The sequence below is a fragment of the Dryobates pubescens genome, chromosome Z (assembly GCF_014839835.1).
Source record: "Dryobates pubescens isolate bDryPub1 chromosome Z, bDryPub1.pri, whole genome shotgun sequence".
NCBI classification, from domain to species: Eukaryota; Metazoa; Chordata; class Aves; order Piciformes; family Picidae; genus Dryobates; species Dryobates pubescens.
In genome coordinates, this window is record NC_071657.1 from 85,745,930 (window position 1) to 85,773,250 (window position 27,321).

Genomic DNA, 27,321 nt, shown 5'->3' on the forward strand with positions numbered 1-27,321 from the left:
GTGTCCATATCTGTTGCTGTGCATCTGTAAGGAAAGGTCTAAAGTGGTGGAAGTACTTGCAAGGGCACATCAATGCTAGGAGAGGCTAAACAGAGCTGGAGCTGGGCTCGCATTGTTTGGATACACTTCGACTTCAGCGCTAAGATTTCATCCAGCTTGGTCACAGAATTCTGAAAATCCTGGTAAGGAAGGCAAAAGGAGAGTTTAGGGAGCAACAGTAGCAGCAGGATGGAGAAAATCAGTGTATTTCATGTACTGTAGCCATATGCAAAAGCCTGTTTTTTGTTTTGCAGTGTAGTAGATTAAATCAGTTTTTCTGTTGAAGTCCTGACCCTCACTAAGATCAGCACCTCTAAACAGTGAGGTAGTGTTACTCTGGTAGTTTTGGTGAAGTTACAGCTAATGCAATGGTTTAAAACCAAAAATGTATAAAGCCCCTGTTACTGCCCTTCCACCTAAGTCAGTTTGTCAAAGGGACTGTTCACCCGACATGCACCTTTACTGAACTCTGCTCCTGACACTTCTCATGCTGGATCTAGTCATGAAAATAAACAGTGAGCTGGGCCCCTCATTGATCAGATATAACAGCCTGTTCCTGGGAGGTGGAGAGGATTATATCACTTTGGGTCACAGGGCCAGTCCAACTCCTGCATGGCTACAGGTCTGCTAGATTGGGCAGAAGTATCAGCAGCATGCATAACCTCAGCCACGTTCTACCTTCCATAGCAACCTGCCACACAGATAAAAAGTGATATGAAACCATGACTAAAACTGAAATGGAGGCAGATATTTTTAAGGTAGATTTGTATCAAGGTGCTCAGTTCTCCATCTGAGAGCATTTTTGTGCCACTGTTCTCAGGTCAGTGTCTTAGGAACTAGAGGGCATCAGTGTCCACAGGGCTAGGGACTTCATTTGCCACCACATGAAAAATCAGTCATTTGGAAGCTTGTCAGGACTCTAGCCCTCTTTTGCACTGTGTCTTTGCCTTGTGGGGACATCAGGACTAATGAAGACCTGCCCATATAGCCTAAAGCACTTCAAATACTAATTGATTCAGTACGTGGCTCATCATGGCAGGAGTCTCTTCTGGGGCCAGAGTTTTATTGCTGGAGAAGCTGCAAACACCTGAAAGTGTAAGGAGTAAAACTCATACAGGAAACCCAGGCTGAGTTCATTTCTCAAAGAAAGGTCATGCTGTGAAATAACACAAGATAGTCACAAGATTGTCATAATTCTGCTAGCCACCAAGTGGCTGCTTGCTGCTAGGGGCAAATAGATGGAGGGATGGGTGTCCAGAAGCCAACACTCTTAGAACAATTTTAAAAGATTAAAAAAAAAAAAAATTAAAATTGCTTTGTTCACAGCATTCTCTGGCACAAAACTAACACAGTTTATGGCTCCCCCAAAGAGAAGACAATGTGGTATTACACCACCAGCTGGGTGGTATTACACCCAGCTTTGGGGACGTGCTGTTTCCTGACTGACTTGCTCCAGTCTGTAAGGAGAAAAAGGTCAGATGGAACTGTGCCCTGTTTCATATAACCTGGTGCCCCTGACACTAGAAGGCTGTTCTAACAAAGACAAGCAGTTCAGAATTGGCCCATAAGTCTCCTCCTCCCCCGTGGGACTGGCAGTATGGAAACTGGCAATGACACAACAGGCACTGAAAATGAGTGGCCTCCCCTACGAGTCAGGAGACATCGAAGAATGCAAGGAAGAACTGATGAGAAGTGTCACATCAGTAAGGCAGGTTAATAATCTTTGAGATTAATTTATGCAGGTTTAATGGGCTCTGAAGTCATCATCTGAAATACTTACTGATGTTGCTGACATCTGATTTATCAAGCACTCTTCCTTGAAGCACAAGGATGCCATTTCATCCAGCTGCTGCCGATGGGCCCGAATCACAGCCTGTCTGATGAACACACAATAGACAGGCGGTTACACGGCCTGCTGTGCTACCACCAATTACCCTTGGCCTCAAACCTTTCAGAAGGAGGAATACCCCAGAGGAAGCCTTGCTGCCCTGTGCCCCTGGCATTCAAAGTCCATGCTATGGAGTGCAGTGAACTGCACCAGTTTGGGGTTAAAGACGACCTTAATTACTGAGGACTGCTCAGAGAAGTGACCCCAGTCTCTCATTAGCACAGGCAGCACAGGGGTGTATTGGGCACACAGCAAAATCTAGGATAAAAAATTTGTCTAATTAGCCAGTGAAATGGCTTACAGCCATGAAGCTGAAATAATTTTGGTGAAAAGCAGTGTGCTGGTTACACCCAGCTTGGGGGGAGGGCTGTGAGAGCCTTGCTTCCCCCAGGGGAAAAAAGAAACCTGACCCAGGTGAAGAGAGAGGGACTTGGTTTCCCCCTCCCAGGAGCAGGGGTCCTGTGGGTCAAAGGTGGTCTATTCCCCTCCCCCTTCCTGTCCAGCAAGCCTATAAAAGGGGGGACAGCGCTGCCATTTTGCCTCTCTTAGCTTCTGCCTCGCCTGTTCGAGGGGACTAACAGCTGCAGCCAGCCTCCTGGTTCTTCCATGTGGTCAGGCCTGCTCTTTCCCTACTGCATCCACCTTTCTCTAAAGGGCTGAAATCCACATACATCGAGGGAAATAAAGCCATCCAAGCTGGGTTTTGTATATTTTCCTATTTATCCTCATTCCTTACCCTTGTCAACCCTCCCTGTTACTGCTGTAGATATATTTTGTTTAAAAATTTACTTCCACGCCCAAACTGACTCCAGATTATTTTGTGGTGAATTTACCTCCTTCTCTTTTCCCTACCCCTTTTTTAACTTTCTCTCCCTTTTCCCTTAGCAGGGAAAAGGGGGGTGGGGGGTGGGGGAGGAATTCTTGGTTTGCCACCATCTGAGCTCTTAAATTCCAGTAAAGGCTCAAGCCACTACAAACAGGCAGAGGGGGAAGGCAGTGCTGCTGCTTACTCCCCTGAGCAAGTTTCTCCAACCAACAACATATTTCCAGTGACGTGAATGCAGTCCAGTCCTTGGGAGCTGACAGTGGCAGCTCATAGCACTTTGAAGCTTTACATCTACCCAGCTGCTCTACCTGTCCTTCTTTCCACAGGCATGGAACAGCTGTCACCTGACTCCTGATGGGAAGTTTTGATATACTTCAGGTACTTTACAGCTCACAGGAAGCCAATTAGTTACTGAGAACTGCAGTTTGTATTACAATATTCATTCCTCTAGGAAGCTCTAATAGATTAATTGGCTTCCAGTGAGATTTTAAAATAACACTAGATGATAATCAATCTTGTATTTTTGAGATAATCACTATAAATTATCATTAATCATAAGTAATTATTTCAGAGGTTGACTTCCCATATTTTTTTAAGCACACATGGGTGTGATGTACAAAGAAAGACAAATGTATTACATCTGGAATTTCTAAACTTCATGACAAACTTCAGTGATGAGCAAGACTTACTGTGCCTTTTCCAGGGCTTCCCTCTGCCATCTTCCCACCTCTGATGTAGCAGTTGGAAAGTTGCTGCTGGACACACCTGAGGGGCTCTTTGCATTTGCTAACAGCTTATTATCTCTGGCTGCAAATTCTGAGTCTGCAGCAGAAGTCTCTTGGGTAAGAACACTCTGCATTGACTTGTTTTTCAGTAATGCTAGTTCTTCATTGCTGAGCGATGACTTGGCTGGGTCTTTAGAATGACAGAAGTCCTCATTCCTCAGTCCTGACTTTGGCTGCAATAGCAGGCTGCTTTCTTGAGAGGGGGACTGGACTACGTGCTCCTCATATCCTGCACTGAGAAAGCATGATGCACCCAAGACATGGCTCTTTTCCGGCACGTTAGCATTTATTTCCTGAGCCACAGGCTCAACACTGGGTCCTTGGTTTGGGTTAGGTTTCCCTGGATGATCTTTAACATCAGCATCGTGCTGTCTGCCACCAGAGTATTCTCTGCACACCGGCTTGCTGGGAAACAGACCACCCTCTCTCGCTCCGCGGGAGCCTGCGCGTTCAGCTGCAGATGTTTCTGCTGGGTCACATCCTTGCTTTGGTGAACCTGAGCCTGGAAGGCAGCAGCATGCCCTCATGTCACAGCAGGCAGGCCAAAGCCACTTGTCCCCTGTTTGTGGAGAACGCAGCATGGCGCAGTGTCTTCCACCACGACGCATTTGCTCCCCAAGTTCCAACATGCTGTCTGTCAGAGCTCTGCTTCGCGTACACTGCCAACCCTCTTCCTCAAGCCTCTTCTGGGAGCCTTCTATGTTCCTGTCCAACATCTGCTTCACATGGGGAAGCTTCTCTTGGTTCAAAGGCACTTTCTCTGTATCGGTTGTTTCCTTGTGGTCAAGAAGGGATACTGTGAGAGGGGCCATGAGCTCAGAAGTGAGTTCTGAGTAACAACTGGAAGATCCACAATGGTTAACTCCATTTTTTTGGGGTTTCCATTTGACATCTCCAAGGGCAGCCTGTCTATCTGAAGTGGACTCTTTTGCTTCATGCTGGTTGATCTCTCTGCATTCTGGAGTCCCTGATTTCAGTACATGAGAAACATAGGAGTTAGAAGCATCCTTTTCTAGAGTTAGGGGGGCTTCACTGGAGTAAATGAGACATTTGTGCTTGGATTGGTACGGTTGGTGATCATCTAGGAAATCTTTGCCATTCTTCCAGTTGCAAGCAGAATCTCCCTGCGGGCAGTAAGGTTTTTCTGCAGTATTGCTTGGAGAGGACTCAATCGTTAAGTCATAGTTCCAGTCTGATGGAGTGTTGCTGTGGCCCACATTTGTAATGGAGTCCTCTGTCTCTGGGCTGCCTTCACTACAATCCCAGCTATCATCCGCTTCATATTCTTGCGTGGATATTGTACATTTAAATAAATCTTGTCGCCTTTTCCCTCTTTGCTCTTCTTCAGTCCCCTGTTCTCTTTGATGAAGGAAAAAGGAATGTTCACTGCATTTGTCAGTGTTTTCTCTTTTCACACTCATTTGACTGCAGACAGGTGAAAAAGAATCTTCACTGAAATCACTGTCATCCAGATCTTCCAGCTGCATCCCCTCTTTGCTCTGTACTTCTGCGGGACTAAGGCTCAGCTCTGGCTTCACTTGAATCTCCTGGGGTGTGTATTGTGTTAAAAACCTTTCTAGGGGTTGGTAGTTCAGTTTTTGCTGTAGGATAGGTGGCTGCTGAAACTGCTGGTGATAAAGACGTAAGTGCTCTTCCCTTTCCTTCTGAAACGGAGGCAAAGCTGTCCAGGTTTCAACGGACTGTTTAGCAAAGGTGTTTCCCCATTCCTGTCTGCTGCTGGGAGGCAGATTTCCATCTCTAAAAGGAAAATCGTCTCTAGGAACAAGCTGTTTCTGAACAGGTTGCACAGTCTGCACTTTCAGGCACTGGACAGGTGGTCTGTCTTGCGTGTGTTTGTCTCTCTGGCCACTTTCCTTTGTTTCTGCTGTGGCAGGATTTTTCATGATGAAATCCTTTACAGTGGGATTCTTGTCAGAGTGGGGAGACAGATCATCACCTTTCCTCAAGGGATGCACTGTCCGTGGGACTCCCTTCATGGGGCTAGCCTGGTGAAACCACGGTGAGCTGGCATTTCCTTTGTAGGCATTTCCTTTGTTGATTCCCCTCAGGGTAGAGGTAAAAGCAACATTTGGTGGCTGGAGCACTGCAGGACATGCCTTCATCTTTGTAGCATTTGAGGGATGCTGGAGGCCTAGTTTCACTTTCTTTGGGGAGCTCTTTTCCCCTGTTGGTAAGGAGGAAGAGTTTTGGACACGTTTTGGAGATGCATTTCCAGCTGTCCGACGTCTGTTTGTGACAGGGGTTGAACATTTCATCCCTTTCTTCAACTCTTTGACCCTGTAAATGAGGCTGGCTTTAGAGGATGTCATGCTTTCAAAAAAAATAACAGTGTCCTTAGAATAAACTCACGCTAGACACTCAGTTCAGTGTCTTGATTTCTGTTTTAATTGTCAGCAATCCACCTAGGTATCAAAACCTCCTCTACCAAAATACCTGAATTCTGGAAAGGTCTGCAGAAATATTCTGAAGTGCTTCCTTAAACAGTGCACAACAGGCCAAATGAGTGAGATGGCCTCTGTTTCAGTGTAAGGGGGTTGCATTTCCAAACTCTGTAATGCATCACGGCACAGTGCCAGCTCCTACCTAGTGCTCCCAGCACATCAGTCCCACAAGACACAACATAAGGCTTTTGGAATTGCAGTGGGGCTGGAGTAGCTTAGGTGACAGTGCTACAGGATGAGGCTCATCACTGCAATTGTAAAGAGCTGTTTAATCATCATCACCCTATCCCCTCAGCTGTTTCCTTTACTAATCTGTCCCTTAAGCACCTCCTGTCCTCTCTACCCTACCACTGCACAGCTTGTGATTTACCTCCTCCTGTGAGGATGGAGGGTAGGGACTTGCACACATTCTAGGCAGAAGTATAATACAAAACTGGAAAATATTTGATTGGTGAGGTTAGTAATCACAGGACGTTAGGGGCTGGAAGGGACCTCTGGGGATCGAGTCCAACCCCTCTGCCAGAGCAGAGAACCTAGCACAGGGAGCACGGTGGTATTCTCATCACCAAAGGCTGTCACCAGGAAGGATTTACAAGACCCAGAGAAGTCCAAATACTGCAACAGCTGAAGATTGTATTTGCATTGTGCAAATGGCTTTTCTTGCCTAAATCAACATTTCCAATGCAACCAAAATTAACCACCATCACACATTACATTTCCCTTCGTGCTTTTTACATTGGCAGTATTGAGTTCCATCACCTACCTGTCAGCATATCGTAAAGTGTTCAGGGTATGCTCAGTAGCTATGTGGCTGGGAGATACATTTGCTATCATACAGGTCTTTGAATTGCCAATGAAAGAATCCTTTAGCACCTAGGGTTTGAAGGAAAAAAAGGACGTTCCTAGCAATTCATGCACCTTGCATTTCCCGTAGGTTAGCAATGTGTACAGTGGCAGTTTAACATGAGTCAGGTGATGCATAGTTACTAACTCTTCTCCCCCCTCTTAAGTGTAATCCTCATTTCAATTTCTCTTGCAATTCTTTATTTACAATGAAAAGTTAATGTGAGTATTAATCAGGGCTCTGAACAAGACCTTGTACCAGATCCTACAACTATGTCCATATGTTTTTGAGGAATAAAACATATGTTACAGCTGGAGTATAGAAGTGTTGATGAAAACTCCCAGGATTTTTACTGCACAGAAGATGCAAGATGGGTTGCAGACTGGGTGGAGATGGATAGTAACTCTGAATCCATCTGGAAGGTAGTCCCTGGGGGGTTTGTTTGATTTTAGATCTTTTTTTCACCATGCCAGTTCCCAGGACTGACTGAGGGAACTGGCATTTGGCCTTAATTCCATGATTACCATTAAAATTAACATTTGCAGAAGTCAAGTGTTTCTTTTTTGTTGAAGAATTTAGTAACAGTTATTGAATTATGCCCTTTTAGATTTCTGTTTATTTTGTCTTTGTCAGGGAAGCCTCTGCTGTTGCCTTCCTGCTTTTTACCTGAGTTAATTTGCTTTGCCGGAAAGGAGTGTGTGCATGCTCCTGGTCCAGTGCCCGAATGCATTCCTTGAGCTACAAAAGAAACACAAAATGAAGAACAGAGAGGAAAACCAATCAAACACTGGCAAGGAATTGAACTGCATCAGACCTAACCTATCGATGTGCTATTGCCCTCATGCACCTTCAAAAGGGAGTAGAATGGAATAGAATAGACCAGGTTGGAAGAGACCTTCGAGATCATCGTGTCCAACCTATCATCCAACACCACCTAGTCAACTAAACCATGCAACCAAGCATCCTGTCAAGTCTCCTCCTGAACACCTCCAGTGATGGTGACTCCACCACCTCCCCAGGCAGCCCATTCCAATGGGCAATCACTCTCTCTGTGTAGAACTTCTTCCTAACATCCAGCCTAAACTTCCCCTGGCACAGCTTGAGACTGTGTCCTCCTGTTCTGGTGCTGGTTGCCAGGGAGAAGAGACTAACCCCTGCCTGTCTACAACCTCCCTTCAGGTAGTTGTAGAGAGCAATAAGGTCACTCCTGAGCCTCCTCCAGGCTAAGCAATTCCAGCTCCCTCAGCCTCTCCTCACAGGCCTTGTGCTCCAAACCCCTCACCAACTTTGTTGCCCTTCTCTGGACACATTCCAGCAAGTCAACATCTTTCCTAAACTGAGACAGTCCAGAACTGGACACAGAACTCAAGGTGTGGCCTAACCAGTGCTGAGTACAGGAGGAGAATCACCTTCCTGCTCCTTCTGGCCACACTGTTTCTGATCCAGGCCAGGATGCCACTGGCCTTCTTGGCCACATGAGTACACTTCTACCTCATGTTCAGCCTACTATCAACCAGCACCCCCAGGTCCCTTTCCACCTGACTGCTCTCCAGCCACTCTGACCCCAGCCTGTAGCACTGCATGGGGTTGTTGTGGCCAATGTGCAGAACCCAGCACTTGGGTCCCAGCCTGTCGAGGTCCCTCTGCAGAGCCTCTCTACCCTCCAGCAGATCAACTCCTGCCCCCAGCTTGGTGTCATCTGCAAATTTACTGATGATGGACTCAATGCCCTCATCCAGATCATCAATAAAGATATTAAAGAGCACAGGGCCCAGCACTTATCCTTGGGGGACACCACTAGTGACTGGCTGCCAGCTGGATGTGGCACCATTCACCACCACTCTCTGGGCTTGGCCCTCCAGCCAGTTCCTAACCCAATGCAGTGTGCTCCCATCCAAGCCATGGGCTGACAGCTTGGCCAGGAGTTTGTTGTAGGGGACGGTGTCAAAGGCCTTGCTGAAGTCCAGGTAGACTACATCCACAGCCTTTCCCACATCCACCAGGCAGTCACCTGATCATAGAAGGAGATCAGGTTGGCGAGGCAGGACCTGCCCTTCCTAAACCCATGCTGGCTGGACTCCTACTGTGTGATGTCTCTTGCAAGGGGAATTTGCTGCTGCCACAGCCATGAACACCTGGCTGCAGGTCTTTCAGCCAGCAGCAGCTCGGCTGCACTCAGAGTGCAAAGCTGCCGCCACACGTGGCTGTGTGGCCGTGCAAAAAAGAAGCAGCTGTGTAAATGCACACATTTAGCACACACAGAATTAGGCCTGCTGTTGCCTGCACTGTAGCTAACTAGTTAGATGCCAGGCTGGGTGTATCCTAGACAATACTGCAGCTTGCAGGACAAGCATGCCTTAACAGCAGAGCTTTTTGCGCTCCATCTGTTACAAATGTTTTTCCTCTAAAAGAAGATCTTCCCCTTCCAAAAATACAACACTTTGGACACTAGCAGTGTAAATGTCTCATGACACTCTGGTAATACTTGCATCCCTTAATCAGAGATAGCATGAACTAACAAGTGATACATTCCTCCCCATTCCCTCCTGCCTGAAGACTGGAGGAAAGCCAATGTCACTCCAGTCATCAAAAAGGGCAAGAAAGAGGTTCCAGGAAACTACACACCAGATAGCCTCACCTCCATCCCTGGAAAGATGATGGAGCAGCTCATCCTGGAGGTCATCTCTAGGCACTCAGAAGAGAAGGTGGTTATCAGGAGCAGTCAGCATGGATTTATCAAGAGGAAATCCTGCTTGACTAATCTGATAGCATTCCATGATGCCGTAATTGAATGGGTAGATGCAGGGAGACCAGTGGATGTAGTCTACCCTGACCTTAATAAGGCTTTTGACACTGCTCACATACCATCCTTGTGAGTAAGGTCAGTAGGTGTGGGACAGAAGAACAGTGAGGTGGATTAGGAACTGGCTACACAGTAGAGTACAAAGAGCAGTGGTCATTGGTGCCAAGTCCAGCTGGAGAGCTGTAACTAGTGGATTAGTGCTGGGTCTGGTCCTGTTCCACATCTTCATCAATGTCATTGATGTGGGGGACAGGACAGAGTGTCTGCTCAGCAAGTTTGCTGACAATACCCAATTGAGAGGCTTGGCTGATACACCTGAAGGCTGTGCAGCCATTCAGTGAGACTTGGACAGACTGAGAGCAGGGCAGAGAGGAGCCTCATGAGGTTCAACAAGAGTAAGTGCAGAGTCCTGCATCTGGGAAGGAATAATAAGCTGCACCAGTACAGGTTAGGAGGTGATCTGCTAGAGAGCAGCCCCATGGAGAAGGACCTGGGAGTCCTAGTGGACAACAAACGGGTCAGCATTGTGTCAGCATGGGGCAGCAATGTGTCCTTGTGGCCAAGAAGGCCAATGGTATCCTGGGGTGCATTAAGAGGAGTGTGTCCAGCAGGTCAAGGGAGGTTCTCCTCCCCCTCTACTCTGCCCTGCCAAGGCCCTACCTGGAATAAGGCATCCAGTTCTGGTCCCCCCAGTTCAAGAGGGACAGGGATCTCCTCCAGAGAGTCCAACAGAGAGCTATGAGGGTGATTAAGGGACTGGAGCACTGCCTTATGAGGAGAGTCTGAGAGACCTGGGGCTGTTTAGTCTGGAGAAGAGAAAACTGAGAGGGGATTTAGTAAATGCTTATAAATATCTGAGGGCTGGATGTCCAGAGGGAGGGGACAGGCTCTTCTCATTTGCACCCTGTGACAGGACAACAGGTAATGGATATAAACAATACAGGAAGTTCCACCTCAACATGAAGAGGAATTTCTTCACTGTGAGGGTCACAGAGCACTGAAACAGGCTCCCCAAAGAGGTTGTGGAGTCTCCTTCTCTGGAGACTGTGCTAGATTCTATGGTCCTGCTCTGGGAGGGGGTTGGACTCAATCTCCTGAGGGCCCTTCCAACCCCTTACATCCTGTGATCCATACTGGCTACAATCTGTAGTCTAGCTGCCCCACCTACACAGGGCTGTGTTAGAAGGCAACTGGCCTCAAGCCATTTCCTCTTCACACCAGTGCCACATGCCAAACACAACCAAAGGGGACCAGCACCAAACAATTAGCTGTGAAGGGTGCTGGGTTCAAGTCCAGGTTCAAGTCCAGGCTCAGAGGGTGGTATAGGTACAATCTGACTATTTCAACAACCATGTCACTGTCACCTTTGACAGGCTGATAACTATACACAAAACACTAATAATGTAACAGATTCCCTGGGGAGTGGAGATACAGCCACAGAACTCCCACTGAAATTAACAGAATATGAGCAGCTAGCTACGGCCATGCCTTGCACAGAACTCATTCAACACTTCTTGTTGTTAATAACCATCAAGGGAGGTGGCCTAGAGTCTTGAAGAAACAGCCCTTGAGATACCACCAGTTTGGAAAAAAGTTGTCATGTTCAAACTCAAAGATATGCACTCTCTGTTTTTTTTGGCCATATTTCCACTAGAGTAAGCACAAGAGTGTCACACTCCATATCAAGCCTGGATGGTCTCTAAAATTGTCAGAAATTGACTGCATAGCTATAAAACAAGTCATTTAGAGCAAATATTGAAGGAAAAATAAGCAGAGGACAGCACTGTCTTGGTGATACTACGTGAAGCAGCCTCTGCTTTTAAAGCCTTACTACATTCTCCACACATCCACCTAAAATGACATTTAGCTCTCATTTTTACTGCATTTTATTAAAAATCAGACCTCTAACAAGCAAGAGAGCAAATTATTCTATTTTTTCTTAATCCTGCTTCTCATAATTGTAGTATGAGTACTACTTGAAATCAACACAAGTATCCAAACCAGCAGCAAACTTCACACTTCATGTGTTTTAAAGCCTGAAGAGGGCAGAGCTAGGTTTCACAGGCTGCAGTTCATGAAGACTTCCCAAAGATGCCTTTTATGGTTAATTCAGTGCCTACATGTAGGCTGCCAGCTTACTTAGCTTCACACACTCATACTCTGACATTAGAGTTCCTTTTCAAAGAGTTTTGTGTGTGTTTTCATCGAGACTCACACCTCTGCAATCATTCCTATTCAGGTCCTGAGTCCCCATGTCACTCAGTTATTCACCAGCAAGTATTCAAGAAAGCATGAAGTACAGCCACACACTCACTTTACAGGCTGTCTCCCCCTATAAATGCTAATACTGCACAGCAGGAAAGCCTCTGTGCAAAAGGCCATTCTACAGTCTCAAAACAGAGCAAACCACCTTCTACTTACAGCACTCTAAGAGGTACAGTTGGTGCACTAGCTTTGGCACTGTTGACTCACTGTTTACCTATTGCCTTCAGTTTCATTTAGAGAAGCCCTCAGTCATCGGTAAGCTATGTTCAGTTGAACTGAGGGAGGTGCAAAGTTCAGTTGATTAGGTGGTGTTGGATGATAGGTTGGACACGATGATTTTGAAGGTCTCTTCCAACCTGGTCTATCCTTATTCTATTCTATCCTTATTCTATAGCCCTCTCCAGCACACAGAGGCACTTCTCTTCGATGGCATTTTTCTGTTCCTTTTCCCTCTTTAGGTAACTCTGAACACGTATAAAGACTACATTAGGAGTCCATTTCTTCCTTCCTCACACAAATTGCTGGTTTCTATGCTCTTCAGTATTTAAGCCACTCACTTCTGCTTTGAAAGAGAAGTTCTGAGTTGAAGTGGTAAAAATAACCAGCAGGAACAGATATGCTTTTGTGAAACAAATACAGGCACCCCAAGTCAGTGTTCTGTGGAAGTAAAAAGGACAACATCTTTTCCCTCTTAAATTGTCTTTGGGCATGAGACAAATTAAACTGGACACACTGACTTGTTTTTTTCCCCCTTCATGGAACACATAGGTATATTTTTCTGTGGTTCATTTTTATCTAAAACACACATGCTAATAATTAAATACAAAATCTTCCCCAAGCATGCTACTTGCTTGCTTACTGCTAAAAGACTTTGGTTTATTTCGGCTCCTTCCATTTTTGTTTGTCGATCTGAGTCTCTGGCATCAGCTGCCCTTTCACTGCCAGCCAAGTCAATAAATGATATCCTTGAAAAAAACAAAGTTGCATTTATCTGAGGTTTTGGTTTGTTTTGGTTTTTTTTTAGAATTTTTGAAAACCAAGCAATACCCACTGGAAATATCTGAGGCCCCAAACTAAGCTTACCAGCAGGGACAGTGTCAGAGCATCCTGGCACTAACACAATCATAAATAGGAAATGTAAATGCACGTGATGAGAGTGCTCCACAGTTTAATGCTTGTAGCTTCCTAAGAACACAGATAAATCATGAATTTCTTGATTCTTCTTTCAAGTAAAACAGACAAATGCAGAGTAGAGTGGGGGTTCAGGGCAGTATGAACAGAAATGCCCAGTGTAGTAATACTCTGAGCTTTCTGTGTTCCCTGTCCTTTTCCTTCAACAAATTTGATTAGTCCCTATCACATTCCCCACCTCTGGGTGCCAGCTGCTGAACAGACTGTTGCACTGTCTCTGTCTTTGCTCTTCTTTTTCTGGGACAGCCCTGACTTCCCACTGGAGTTCCACCTTGTTTTCAGTAACAAAGAATGGCACACATGCCACACCTATATGACCACATACGCTTCTATTTCTAAGCCTACTGGTCCTGCCTCTTCCTCTCTCCACCATTTGTGGCTCCTTCATTTTGCTTTGTATTTAAAATAAGATGCTGGGAAGCAAGACTGCACAGTAGTTGCTGGAAGGGTGTGTTAGCTTGGGTTTTTTGACACTCCATAGTAAAACAGATACCTAGACCTCATTCCCCAGACTCATTTCTTGGGGCTTTTTATTCTGCAGAAAAGAAAATCAGAGTAGGCACAATCATTGTCTTCAGATAAGAAAAATGGATGCTACAAAAGGAATTAGCTGATCCTTTTGTCTGCTGCAGATAGCATCAGTCACATTCGAATTATCAAAGAGGTTTAAGTGAAGTACTAACCAAAGATAAATATCTCTAATGGAATTATCTCAACCTGTGCTAGTCATCCCAGGCTCCCTTTGTAGTCAATTACAGGCCAGAAGTGCTTTGAGGGGCAAATCAATCTGACCTAATTTAGGTGACTGCAGAACAGCATGAATTGGATCCCAGAAATGACTATTCCTTTCTACTGACTTCAAAGGCCACAATCTCACAGGTGGATATGCCCATTGCAGACATCTACCTTTAGCCAGATTAACGCCAGACAGGCAAAGCTTTCTAACACTGAAGATGAAGGGATGGATTTGATTGCCAAACTCCCTCACTAGAAATTTTTACAAACTTGACAGAATTCCCACAGATGTGGCTTAAGCACTATCCTTGGGAACAAAGAAAGCACTGTGAAACTTCTCAGAGTGCCTTTGAACCCCATCTTCTGATTTAACTCAGAGCTGCCTACTAACTCCACACTTCAGTTTGTTTTCCTCCTGGATGTCCCCAGGCTGGACTTCCTCATCAGCCCTGAGCACTCCCACTTCCTAGTCTTACCTTCCAAATGTCCTGTTGGCTGTATCTTTAATTTGGATTTGGATGATAGCATGAGATCGAGAGGAGTCAGAGTTCACTCCAGTAGCTCCTGTGCTACGCTCTTTCCCACCCTTCAAAATCACCTGCAAAGTAAAAGAGACAAAATCCAGGCAAATCACAAACAAATCCACCATCTCTCAGAATGGGATCTTGTCCTTCTAAGACAAGGAAACATTAGGAGGAATGGTTCATTACAAAGTGCGGTGCAAGACCAACACTAATTTACACCTGGATCACTTCCAAAGTGTTTCAGAACTTTATGTATGGACTTGCTTGCAGTGACACCACAGAGCATAGAGAGCATACTGCAGGTAAGGAGTTGTTGCATCACACATTCACTTGGATTTGAAAAATACCCAAACTATAGCATTAACATCAAAAGCATGGCATCAATGAAAGAAAGCAAGACTGCAGGCATAAGCCTCATGAGATTGCATGGTTTTCATGGTTCTTTTAAAATGCTACTGTGTGTCATAGATGGGTAATACTACCCAGACAGTTAAACACAAAGTGCCAAAACCTTTCTCCATCTCCAGAACTAAAAGAAACTATACCCAAGTAAGAAATAGAGCTAAAAGATCAATTATACTTAATACAATAAATAATAATTAAAAATAATCAAGAAAGTCAAGGTAGAAGGATAGAGATAAGGCAGATAATTCTCTTTTGAGAACTTTTAAGGACTACTGCAGAAAGTCTAGCAGCAACACAGCACGGCTTTCATAAAACAGTCATTAATTTTGTTTCTGGTTCTAAGAACAAGTTATAATATTATAGAGCAAAATCAACATGATCTCACTTGACAGATGTGTATTATTCATGCCTTTCAGTGGCCAGTTCTCAACCTAACCAACTGCTGCAGTTCCCAAGCATTGTATTAGTGCTAAACGCAGCTAATTTCTGGACCAAAGACAGTATCCACAAATAGTGATTAACTGGAGATGTATTTAAGAATCTTCCCATATATCTGTTGCATACTGATGAGAAGCTGAGTCAAGCCAGAGACATTTTTGTGTTCAAAAGGGCCTGTGGACAACATCAAGTGATTTTTTTGGTTTATTTTTTCTTTTAATGAGACACCTGTAAGAATGAGGTCATGCAAGAGCTGTTCTGCATCTGGGATGTGATAACACAGATGAATGTGCTAATCAACCATACAGAGATTTGAGCTCTAATTGGCAGAATAATCACCAGCATGTCCCAAAGCTCTGAGTTAATGGGAAGATGAACAAAATTAAATGGAATGCAAGTGGTCAACACCATGCCAATTTTAATGAGTCAGTTACTCCACCAGGTACCTGTAAATTACAGTGCCTTCCTAAGAAAGAAATTAAGCTATGCAAAGTCAGGCTAAATAGAAAGCAGATGTCACTAACTTTCTTGTTGCAGGACAATGTAGAAAATTTGACAGCATTCTTTTAGGACTCAGCTATGCAGGGAAGGAAAACTGAAGACTTGCTTGTGCTGGATGTTGGCTACTGTTTAAAGATCCTGATTTCACTTGGCTGTGATCACTTATCTATGCAGTGTCTTAATCCTAATTCAGATCAGTATCTCAATCCTAAATCTCCTCTAATTATATTAATTGTCAAATTTATGCCTTTTGTCCCACATCCACATACCCTTAGTATAGAAATTTTTCACAGGGGCCAAAGAAGCCACAATGGAAGAAGATTCTTATCGAGCTTTCAGAGTCCCTTGCTGGGACAGCATTAATTTCTGGAATAGTGATAGCAGCCTGTTTCTTGTCAAGACCTTTCCATAAGGAGTGGCAACAGAAGTGACAGCTGTAAATGGGCACACTGCTATTCATGTCCCTAACACAAGTCACAGCAACCCAAGAAGCTTACTGAGTAAAGGCACTTTATTAATAGGGCTCTTCAGTGCTCTCCTTAAGCAGAAGCATACACATGTACTACATGACAAATAATCTCTTGTTAAGTGACATATCTCAAATCATAAAATCAGGCTGTAGAAGACAAAAAAAATAATTGCAAACAGAGGTTACCTCCAACAGCAGATCTACAGAGTTCACCTGAACCTCTCGCAGTCCAACTATTTGAACAACATGCTTGCTGTCTTCTCTTGCAAAAAGCCTGAAACCAAAGGAGTGCAGAAAGGAGATTTATGAAACCTCAGACTGCAACAATGAAAACACAGGCCAGCGCTACGACACTATGATAAACCAATCAAGGCCACTGACTGGCAGAGGCACCACTGTCATCCATTGATTTACAGAGCTGAAGAGGTATTTCCTTTATAACATGTATCACTGACATTCCATCGTCACACAGGCATTAGCACTGCAAGTCTGCTGTTCAGGAATACAACCTAGCAGAGAAATAAATTACCATGTTTACATTTGAGAGTTCCTGTCTCTCTTTAGACTGCATCTCAGGCTTCTCTAGGAAGTTTGGACTACAAATTGCACTCAAGACTTTTGCACAGGATTTTAAAGTGGCTCCCACAACTAGAGTCAGATTTCAGAGTACCTCTGCCATGAATTACATGTTACAGTACACAGGAAAACACACATGATGCACAGAGGAGAAAGTTTAATCTTCACCTTCAATGACATGTAAGATACCTAATGGACAAGCAGAGAAAAAGGCACTCTTTCTTCCTTAGTAAACTGACTCCTTACATAGCACTACCTGCTCCTTAAAGACTGAGAGAAAGGGAACACACATACAGAGAAACAGGTGCTTCCTTTATGAATAAATGCTCACTTCCCCTAGCAAAAAGCGTCCCTCTTGAGCCACTCAGCCTGCTTTAAGCATAGGAGTTCAATGCCTCCAGCTGAGTAGTAGTGTTCCTTTGGGATCACTCTGAAAAGACTTCACAGCTAAGATCTTAACCAACTGTTACTTTATTTGGAGATTTCAGACCACACTGATTTTTTTTTTTATACTGGGTATGTACTGAACAGCACCAACTTCCATTCTGGATGGAGTTCCTGTAGGAGATAGGAGATTATACATTCCTCCAAACAACTTTGGGGCTGAGGTACTACTACTGAGGTTGATGGCAGCATCTTCTGCAAAGGCTTGTTCTGGTTAAGTCACTGGGCTGCCAGGTAAAACCACTAAGTGAAAAGGGGAGCAGAATCAGATGTGACAAGTGGAGATGAACAGGATCTGCAGAAACTAAAGTGGCAAGAGCCAAAGCTCCACCAGCATAGCAGGAAGGACAGACCGAGGTTATGTCCGAGTGCAGAACGACAGACTCCACAACGGTTGCCGTAAGAACTTTTGGACAGAACCACAGGTCCTTACTCCTGCTTAACCCCCTCCTTACAGAACAGTAAAAACCAGAAGCCCTTACCAATGCCACAGTGTTTAGTGTCAGATTCTGCCTTCCTCTTCAAGTGGCTCACAGGCACAACCCTACTTAAATATTATAAGTGGTATTACATTAAAAGTAATGCAGGAAAGTGTAAATGCTTTATGAACAGCAACCGAACAATTCATACATTCATAGGTTTACAGTAAAACACATTTTTATTGAAATACCTCTTCCTTCCATTCAGCAGGTCATAAAGCTGTCCACAGTAAATCTCATAAAAACTGATGAAAACAAGGAGATCTTTCCTGGACTGTGATGCTTCCAAGTGTCTGAAGATGTCCTTGGCAGCCAAGGCATAGAGTCCTGGGTTCCGGTGAGTACCTATCATAGTGTAAGTCTTGCCAGCACCAGTCTGCCCATATGCAAAGCAGGTCGCATTGCCCCTGTGAAGATAACTTGTGTTTTTAGTGTCACATCTTACTTACTCATATTTATTACATAAAGATTCTGCAGTGTCAATATCTATCTATAATGGCCTCTTAGTAGTGAGGTTTGGCTTGCTATCCTATTTGGGAAACTGCAAAGCTCTTAACAGTGGTTCCTAAGCATGTCCTATGGAGATATGGTGTGTCACAGCGTGCCAGCTCTCTTTTCTTCCAGATGCCAAAAATGAGTTTAGGGAAACAGAGTTCATTATTATTTTTCCTGTTGTTCAGATGCTGCAGAAGTATCATAGGATTATCAGTGGGAATCCTAATGATCATGAATCACAGAAAAATGTCTGTGATGTAAGATGCAAAATAGGCATAAGCCAGGTTCTGTATTATGTTTTACTTAATGAAAACTAACACCCCAGCACTGTAATTTATGGAGTGAAGTTACTTTGTCTCATGCTGTAATCCTGCACACAGCTAAATCAACCTAAGGAGCTGCTGCCTAGGGCAAGGTTTCCACTGCTCCCAGCTGTGTGACCTACCCCACTGACCCACCCCTGCCTCTGGTGGCTCTGATGTTTGACTTTACTGCACTGAAACAGCAGAAAGCTTTCCACTTTTTTTTGTAAGCTAATTTTCTGTGGGTTCAGTGAATTAAAGTACTTCACAGAGGATGACAAAATATGCCAAAACTGATTTCAAGTCACCCATGTGTCTGAAAGGAAGAGAATCATCCCCTTTCATTGTCAGAGGGCTACTGGTTTCACTCACCCCAGCTAGTGAAACCACAGTATTATCTTATTACAGACTGCCCCAGCTTTGTCATCATATCACCTTAAGATTATAGTAGCAAGGCACATAAAATGCCCAGGTGGTCTCAGGACAGATCCATTGCCCTTCAAGCTGATCTAATTTGAAGTTACTGTGTGCTTTACTTATCCTTCCATTACTTGCTCTGATACAAGCACTGAACCCACAAACATGATGTGAACAGATTGCAAGAACTGAATTAGCCAAAAAAAGATATTTCCCCCCTCAACCAGCTAAAAAGCCTCCAGTAAAGGCTTTTTAGCTGGTTGACTACCCTGGCAGAGAAATGGGTAAAAATCTGGGACTACAGTAAGCACAGTGAATTTCTTGCTAGAGCAGCCTGCAGAATTATCTCAAGACAGCATTCAGATTAGACCAGTGCCAGTCAAGGGGATGCAGGAGGAGGGACAGAAAAGTTAGAGAAAGCATCTCTTCTGGTGGCATTACTGAAATATCTGTAATGTGAATTGTGCCTTTAGTGATTGCTACACAGCCAGCTACAAGTTTCATTCTCCTTTTTTCCTTTAAAAGCATGATAGTTTATTCTATTCTATACTCTCTCTCTCTGCTGACAATATTTAGAGATTTTCAGTAGCAGAAGGCTCCATTTTGTTAATTTTCAGCATGGATACAGAATCCTTTCCACAAGGATGGCTCAAAAAATGCACTTATATTCAAACTTGTTATTTGTGTGAAAGTAAGATCACTCACATAAAAGCCACCACAAATTTTCCCATAAATCAGGATGTAATTATGATTAAAACTAAGCAAATATTAATCAGTAAAATAAAAAATTCAAAAGGTTATTAATAATTTCCATTGTACAAATACATGCAAAAATATCTCATAGCACTCTCACAGGTGAGGTACTATTATTCATCTATGAATGAGTGATACCACAGAGAAGCCTTTGTTGGAGTGGAGATGAGACTCCAGAAATCCTGACACACATTTTAATTTTGAACTGCCCATGGTGTCTCAGTTTCAGTTTTTCCTGAACTATTTTGTTTAAACTGCAACTAAAGACATTCTAAAAGGAGGAAGGTGTGTGGCAAAGGTGAAATGAGTGTATTTTTCAAAAGATGAAAAGCAGAAAGGAAAATTAAAGCAGCATATGATATTGGAAAACAACAAGACAAAAAAAAATAACAAATGTAAGTGCTGATGGCCTACCCGTTAAAAATATGCTGAATGAGAGGGTAAGCTGTCTTCATATACACATCCTCATTGGTACATGACTCCCCAAAGACTTCATCAAAATAAAAAACATGCTGAAAAATAAATATGATCTTTACAGGAAAATGAGCATGTTCCACTTCCCCTTCACCCCCATTCAAAGGCAAAGTCAAACAACAATTTCCAGTGGTTTCATATGACTTTGGATCAGACACAAAGTGATCTAGCACATTTATCATGCAGCATGACATACACAGGAACACATCATTACATCAACTAGAGAGTAGGAAAAAAATAATAAAAGGAAATAAAGATGCTGTAATTCGTCATCATTTTGAAGCAGAACATGCCACAGACTGACAAGAACATAAAAGAAATGCTCATTAAAGACAACCTGTTCTTGAAATGAAGCCACATGCAGACGTACAGTAAGACTTAAGGCAGTAAAAACTACTCAGCCCTAACTCTTGACTCTCTCAAAATTAGTCTTCTATTGTGATTGTTTCTGTTCTGCAGGCTTAAAAACCTTTCGTGCCAGAGAAGAATGAAGTTATTCCTAAGAAAAGCTGGATAGTATTATCAGAAGGGGACAAGAAAACCCCAAACTTCTCACACTCCATATCTGACTCAAAGCAGTAGGGACTCTGGAAACACTGCTGCAGAGTTCATTACCAGCTTCTTCTAGGTCATGAAGTGTGTTTGTAGGGACAGTCACAAGCATCACATTTTCAGAACCACCTCTATAGACTGGTGTCTAAATCAGCACTCTAATAAATCCACTGCAGTGTCAGTTAAAGTAGTAGATCTCTATGACTGAGAAATGCTTCAGTGATGCACAAACAAACCACATTAGCACAAGGGCAGATTAAACCAGGGAGTCTCAGCTGCTACACTCAGCTTAGAGGACAGATGTTCTCTGTGATGGGCCTGCAGTTGGGTTCCCCAGCTGTGGAGCTGGGATATGCTCCACCACCTCCCATTTGCTCTACACTCCTTTCTGTCCTTTCTACAAGAACTAGAGATGTAGGCAAAGTGAGTAGCCAGACTTAGAAGCAGAGAAGTTCTTCTGGGTCCTATACAACAGCCAGCCTCTGACATAGCATACTTTTGTCTGGACTATATTTACTGATAGCAAGATTTTGTTTGTCTGTACTGACATAAAAATAATTAGTGGTTATTTCAGCACTGAGGGAAGGTGGTGATAAGCACCACATAAATACCAACAATATGGAGTCAGATGGAGGGAATGGGGTGGAGTTGCTGCATGTGTTGCACTGCAAAAGGTGGTACATGAAGGGGGCCCAAGAAGAGCTGCAAACTGAATTTTTATTGGATACTTCAAACAGTTGTTCCTAGGACACAGACTGTAAAAATAACACCCAGTAGAGTGAGACTGGCTTGCTGCTCTCTGTAAATCAGCTCTGTTCCTGGTGCTGTCAGTCGAAAGTGAGAATTTGAACTATGACAGCACAAGGTATTTGGGATTAAGATTAAAAGACCAAAAGGGAACTTAATTTTCAAAAGCATTTGAGAAGGAAAGGAGGGGATGAGGGTGTATGTGATTCACTGAAACTGACCTACAGTGCTGAAATAGTGAAAAGAGAACTCCTCAGAAGTACCCTAGAAAGCTATCAGGAGACACTGCAGCAGGCAATTCTCCTGCGGCAACAGCACATAGCAGAAGATTTTATTTTGCCACCTGCAAAGAAAGGTGCAAGAGACATGCTTTTGAGGCTTAAAATTCAGGGTTCAGATTTTCTGCCACAGGCTGGCATCAGTCAAAACCAAGTCAAACAAAGTTATGCTGAGCATACAGAAGAGCCCATCACCTATTTAAGTGCAAGAAACTCAAACAGTCCCTTTCTGTTTCCCCTCATGGAAACTCCAAACACAATTTGCTTTATCCCATCCATGCAAGTGACCGGTCCATAAAGACAAAAATTAAAGTAAAGCATGTTACCTGTAAAATATATTGGGTGAGATCAACTGCCTCTTTCTTCTCATGAAGAAGGAGAGTTTCTTTATCTTCAACTGTGATGATATTAACTTCCCCACGTCGCTCCTCTCTTGGCCCTAGAGGACGTTTTCGGACACACACTCTGATTTTTTCACTCTGTGTCCAGGGAGTCTCCTTCTCAGAAGTACTGGGTCTACAACAGTAATGTAGGTTTACAGTTTAAAAATCACAATACTACAGAATCCAGAATACACATAAATTGGTTAGCTTTAACAGATAAATATTTTTGTCTTTAATAGCTTGTCAAAAATACCAGAAAACATGTCATACTGCTATATGGTGAAGTTTCTGCTGTTTTCTCCCTAAACAGACTGATGCCTTTTGTGCACTTCTGGTAAACAAATAGTTGTGTTTATACAGCTACATTTCTGAACTCCTTGCTAAACTAGTATATTGTCAGCTGTCCACAAACACATGGTTGAAACGAGCAAAATATGCAAGTTAGCAATGAAATTTAGTCTTGCTGAAAAATTTGCACTCATGATTAATCACTTAATAATATACAGATATAAGCATGAACAGACTTGAAAAGGGTATTACATTTATTTGCCTTTAACTTTATATTGACTTTCGTTCTTCCTACTACAGATTGTCCAATAGGTTACAAGTAAATGACACAACCAGGGAAACAAGATAGTATCACCATGTTCCTATTCAGCTCAAAGAAAATTTGAATTACTGATCTCAGCACTGTCACGCCTCAAAACACGACATGGCTTCAGACAGAGTTGTACTCTTGTGTTTCATCATATCTACTGTAGTTCCCTTTAAGACATCTCAGAAATATAAGGTCATTTTATGTTACATCAATTGACCTGCTGTATAAATATGTAGCATACAGAATATGTTTGAATTCAACCAAAATGCATTCATTTTGCCTTTGCCTCTTCAAGAAGTCTTCAGCCAAATGAGTGATGATTTTCATCCTGAATTTGAAAGGAAATTTGTGACGAAAATAATTTAATCAAGCCCTAACTGTGTCCTAAGAGGACACAGTCTCAGGCTGCGTCAGGGGAGGTTTAGGCTGGAGGTTAGGAGGAAGTTTTACACAGAGAGAGTGATTGCCCATTGGAATGGGCTGCCTGAGGAGGTGGTGGAGTCACCGTCACTGGGGGTGTTCAGGGCGAGGCTTGACAGGATGCTTGGTTCCATGGTTTAGTTGATTAGGTGGTGTTGGATGATAGGTTGGACGTGATGATCTTGAAGGTCTCTTCCAACCTGGTTTATTCTATTCTATTCTAACTTGCCCCAAAGTAGTCTTTCTGCCATGCTGCCTAAATGCCCTTCTACAGTCTCAGTGTAGCAACTGGAAACTGATTTACACTGGTTGTCCAATACCTTAAAACCAAACTTAGGAGTTATTCAATATCTTCCTACAACTGCAAGCTCATAGTATCACTGCTGCTGTGCTGCAGGGTTCCCCAGAAGCACATGGCATGCATATATAAATTTCAAGACACAGCATTCAAAGACTACAGACAAGTAATCTTCACTTGTAACTAGAGCCTCATTTTAGTACAGCTTCCCCATGCACCAGGATCAGGCCCTGCATTTAGATGGAAAATTCTTTCCCCTGAAAAGAAAGGCAATGCTGCTTGAAATAAGATGCTTCATAAGCTAGTGTGAGCCTGTGGATATCACCAGGCACCAAATGTCTAACAAAGGATCAGAGGCTCTGAAGTTTAATTCTCATGTCAGAGGTTTGATGTGGTGACCTACAAAAGAACCTGTTGTGCTTCAAGAGCCTGAAAAAGATGAATGATTGCAAGATTTGGAGAAAGAAAAAGATGACAACTTGGAGGCTCTGTTTACGAGAGAAAAAGCACAAGTTCTTTTCAATACAGAGGCACCTTTAGTTGAACTTATTTTATATGGTAACTATGCATTTTAAGTTTAGATTTTCTATTAACTTGTCTTAAATTGGAATAGTATTTTATAACTATATATATTCTATATTAAACCAAAAAACTTGATTAGACAACAGGTCAGAAGAATTAGTATGTCATGTCTGTTACTGCCAAAGTCAAGCCATTTGCTGTGGGACAATGTGAACCACATTTAAACATGTTAAAAGAGCTCTTTATTTTTCTGCCATGTGAAGCCATGCCAGTGTTTTGCCATGCTTCTCACCGAAGAGACTAGATTAGACTTCACAGTGGTCAAATCACAAGGTGGATGGATTCAGTGAAGGAGTTAGGCACTTGCAGAACAAGAATCAGACACCCAAGTGGCAGCAGACAGCCCAAGCCAAGAACGCACAACACATACTCAGTGGTCAAAACAGGAGAAAGAAAAACTTAGGCATGTCAGAAGGAGGATGCAGAAAGCCTGTAAGATGAAACACAATGCTTGCTAGGCACAGAAGAATGTGCTTAGGAAAAAAGAACAAACAAGTAAAGAAAGTGAGAACAATGGAGATGCAAGGCTCTACCCCAGGATTAAAAATCTGCAGCTCATTCAGCTGAGCCACTAGGTTATAGTTTATAATTTTTTATTTGCCAGCACCATGAATCTTCAACTTTTTGTTGCACCTTGGCTCAGCTTCTAGAGGAGACACAGCATGCACTAAGATGGCCATGGATGTCTCTCTGGAAGGCAGTTTTTTTTTTTCCCCCCAGCAAGAGTGAGTTATAAACCTGTCTTGCATTTCACACTAAGTGCTCATCATTATGTTATGTTATAATTTCTACTGTGGCAACATCATATATCCCCCCTGACTAATACACACATGCTCAGTAGGAGTTGTAACAGACACCTTAACTCCATATAACAAGTTTTTCCCCATGGCCTTCTCAGGCAAAGCCCCAGTCTCAGACACCCACCTCTCTTCACTGCATTAAAAAAGTCCAACAACTGCACTGCAATGAGCTAGAAGCTGGCAATGTGTGCAGGAAGGTGTGTGCTCTGATGCTGAATCAGGAAAAATAATAATTGTACTTTAAAAATGGTGCCACTGGTTCATTACCACACACTGGGAAAGTATGAAACTTACAAATCATGTCCTTGGGACGAAAGGCTCTCAACACCTTTATCCCATTCCAGTTATATTCTGTTTCTTTCTGAAGTTCCATTTCGGAAACTTTTTCTATGAACAACGGTAATGGTCACACTGTGTGTCCTTTTTACTGAGGAAAACTTGACAAACTTATCAACAGACAATATCATATTTGGAAAACTAATGTTTTGTGAGATAGTGTAATAGAGAGAAAAAGAGAAAGACTGGTCAAAACACCAAGAAAGCAAAGCCTTATGTCCTGAAAGACAATTAACACTATTCTTAGACAGCCTTGATGAGTAAGCAGGTGGTGAAATCCAGCTGATTCCTTCTCCCAGACTTGGAGAGTCATAAGTCATTATTAAGATATCTTTCATTGCTCCGTAGTGGTTGGTTTGCCTATTTGGAGGTGATGAATAGAGATCCTCCCTAACAATGAAGAAAGAATTAATTATTACCAAAGGAAAATTACCTGATACAGGAATGAGGTAGTCCATAATTATACCCTGAAACATGAGTTATTCTCTGTACAATAGGAACATCAGAATCCCCCAGGAGAGGAGCAATATCATCAGAAACCGTTGGAGAGCTTGGGTCCTTTTTTGTGCATATTCCGTGAGTATTTAGGTCTCTCTCAGTCAATCTGATCAGCTCTGAATCACGTGTTTGAATGTGTCCCAGCATTTCCCCTACATTGCTCTTCTCTTCATTGGCACTGAAATCAGATGAAGCATATGATTCAGATTCAGAGTTTTTAACTGTCCCATTATTTTCTTGAAAGGACTCAAAATGCAGCTGTCTACGAGGACCTGATCTGGTTAGCTGAGGCTGAATGAAAAGGCTACTTGGTTGAAAATCTTGCTTGTTTAAGTCTGCAATGTCTTCCTCTTGCATAATTTTGATTATTCTAATGAGCTGAAATAGTCGTTTGCGGTCATTCATGTCATGGACCCCCAGTTTGGTATAATCTTTCATGGAAATTTTGGCAAGCTCATCAATCTTTTGAAGACCAAAGGCAGCAAAATGGGGATAATATTTTTCGAGTTCTGCCTCACAAAGGCATTCATAAAGGCATGATGCCATTGTTGAGCTGAAGCCTGCAAGAAATCAAACAAAACACATATTAAAATAATATGAAACATCAGACTTGACAAAGTTACCAAGGAAGAGAATACAGAATCCCCAATGCCATTAGCTGCAGTTAGGCTAGAAGTTTAACAAGTTTACAATACACTAATCTGTCAAACACTACAGAAGATGGCAATAATAACACTAAACAGGAAACAAGTATACTTTAAAAAAAATAGACAATGGACAATAATGTGTAAGCAAAGCACAATAGTAGTGTTACTTACTGCTGAAGAGCTCCTACACGCCTGATGTCTACTTGATGAATGCCACGGCTACTGAAACCCTGTCCTCAAGCTACAGAATGTAAAATGCCTAATTTTAGACACTCAATTTAATATCAGGGCATGTGGTCTAATGTGGTTCAGATATCCCCTGGTTAACCAAAGGAGAAGAAATTGCAGTTGTCTTGACCTCAAGCTGAATAATTAAAACTGTTCACCTTATAGATTAAATGCAGCAAAGCTGTATTTTTGTTGTGTAACTTTCCATTGTGTATCATCAATCTGGGGAACATTTCTAAATGGCCTTGGCAGAATAATCAACACATTCTGAAAAATCTGAACCATGGAATTTGTCTAAAACACTATCTGCTACTGCAACAGCGTTCTTGGGAAACCCAAAAAAAGCAACACACATCACTGAAAGGTATGCCAAAAAACCCTCAACTCCTTCACTCATGTGTCCCTAGCAATGCATTGTGCAGCTGTCTGTATCCAGATGGATTAATATCTGCAGATATTTTTACTTGTTCCATAAAATGGAAAAATGATAGCACTTCAAGTATTTGTTGCCCACTGCCTATCTTTGTTCAGACTAGGACCTTAGCAAATACACTACTTATTCTTGTTTGGAGGTTTCAGTAGCATTCCATAAAACCATTTTATATAACTCAGAAGCTAGAGTCTAAGCAGTAGCTAGCCAGAATAAAGCTATGCAGTTCATCAGTAACAAGCTTCAAGAAAAAAAAACCCATCATGTGTAGGTAGAATTATTTACTGTACATGTAATGCAACTCCTCATCTTGAGGTAATGTCAGAGCTACTCACAAGCCTGATAGGAGCAAGAAATGAAAATTAAAATAAAAGATAGCCAACTCAGCTATCAGGAGAGGCCGAGTATG

At 42.9% G+C, this 27,321-nt stretch overlaps 1 protein-coding gene across 1 annotated transcript; it reads right to left on the reverse strand.

The window, feature by feature from the left end:
• Positions 1 to 26,160, reverse strand: KIF24 (kinesin family member 24). The gene is made up of 12 exons (XM_009908902.2): positions 25,543 to 26,160; positions 22,019 to 22,208; positions 20,056 to 20,153; positions 17,866 to 18,081; positions 16,362 to 16,449; positions 14,315 to 14,436; positions 12,772 to 12,877; positions 7,511 to 7,582; positions 6,764 to 6,873; positions 3,443 to 5,836; positions 1,820 to 1,916; positions 1 to 179 (listed from the first exon to the last, which is right to left on the reverse strand). Exons 1-12 carry the CDS (start codon positions 26,151 to 26,153, stop codon positions 39 to 41), a joined length of 4,245 nt encoding a protein of 1,414 aa, XP_009907204.2. The 5' UTR covers positions 26,154 to 26,160; the 3' UTR covers positions 1 to 38.
• Between the last annotated feature and the right edge of the window lie 1,161 nt (positions 26,161 to 27,321).

What these genes read in the sequence shown, in the direction of transcription:
- KIF24 (XM_009908902.2), bottom strand. Translation starts at nt 26,153, where the DNA reads ATGGCATCATGCCTTTATGAATGCCTTTGTGAGGCAGAACTCGAAAAA. An exon ending in CTGCTGAATGGAAGGAAGAG is followed by an intron (nt 16,450 to 17,865) that starts GTATTTCAATAA and finishes CTTTGGTTTCAG; the next exon opens with GCTTTTTGCAAGAGAAGACA. An exon ending in GCCAACAGGACATTTGGAAG is followed by an intron (nt 12,878 to 14,314) that starts GTAAGACTAGGA and finishes GTTTTTTTCAAG; the next exon opens with GATATCATTTATTGACTTGG.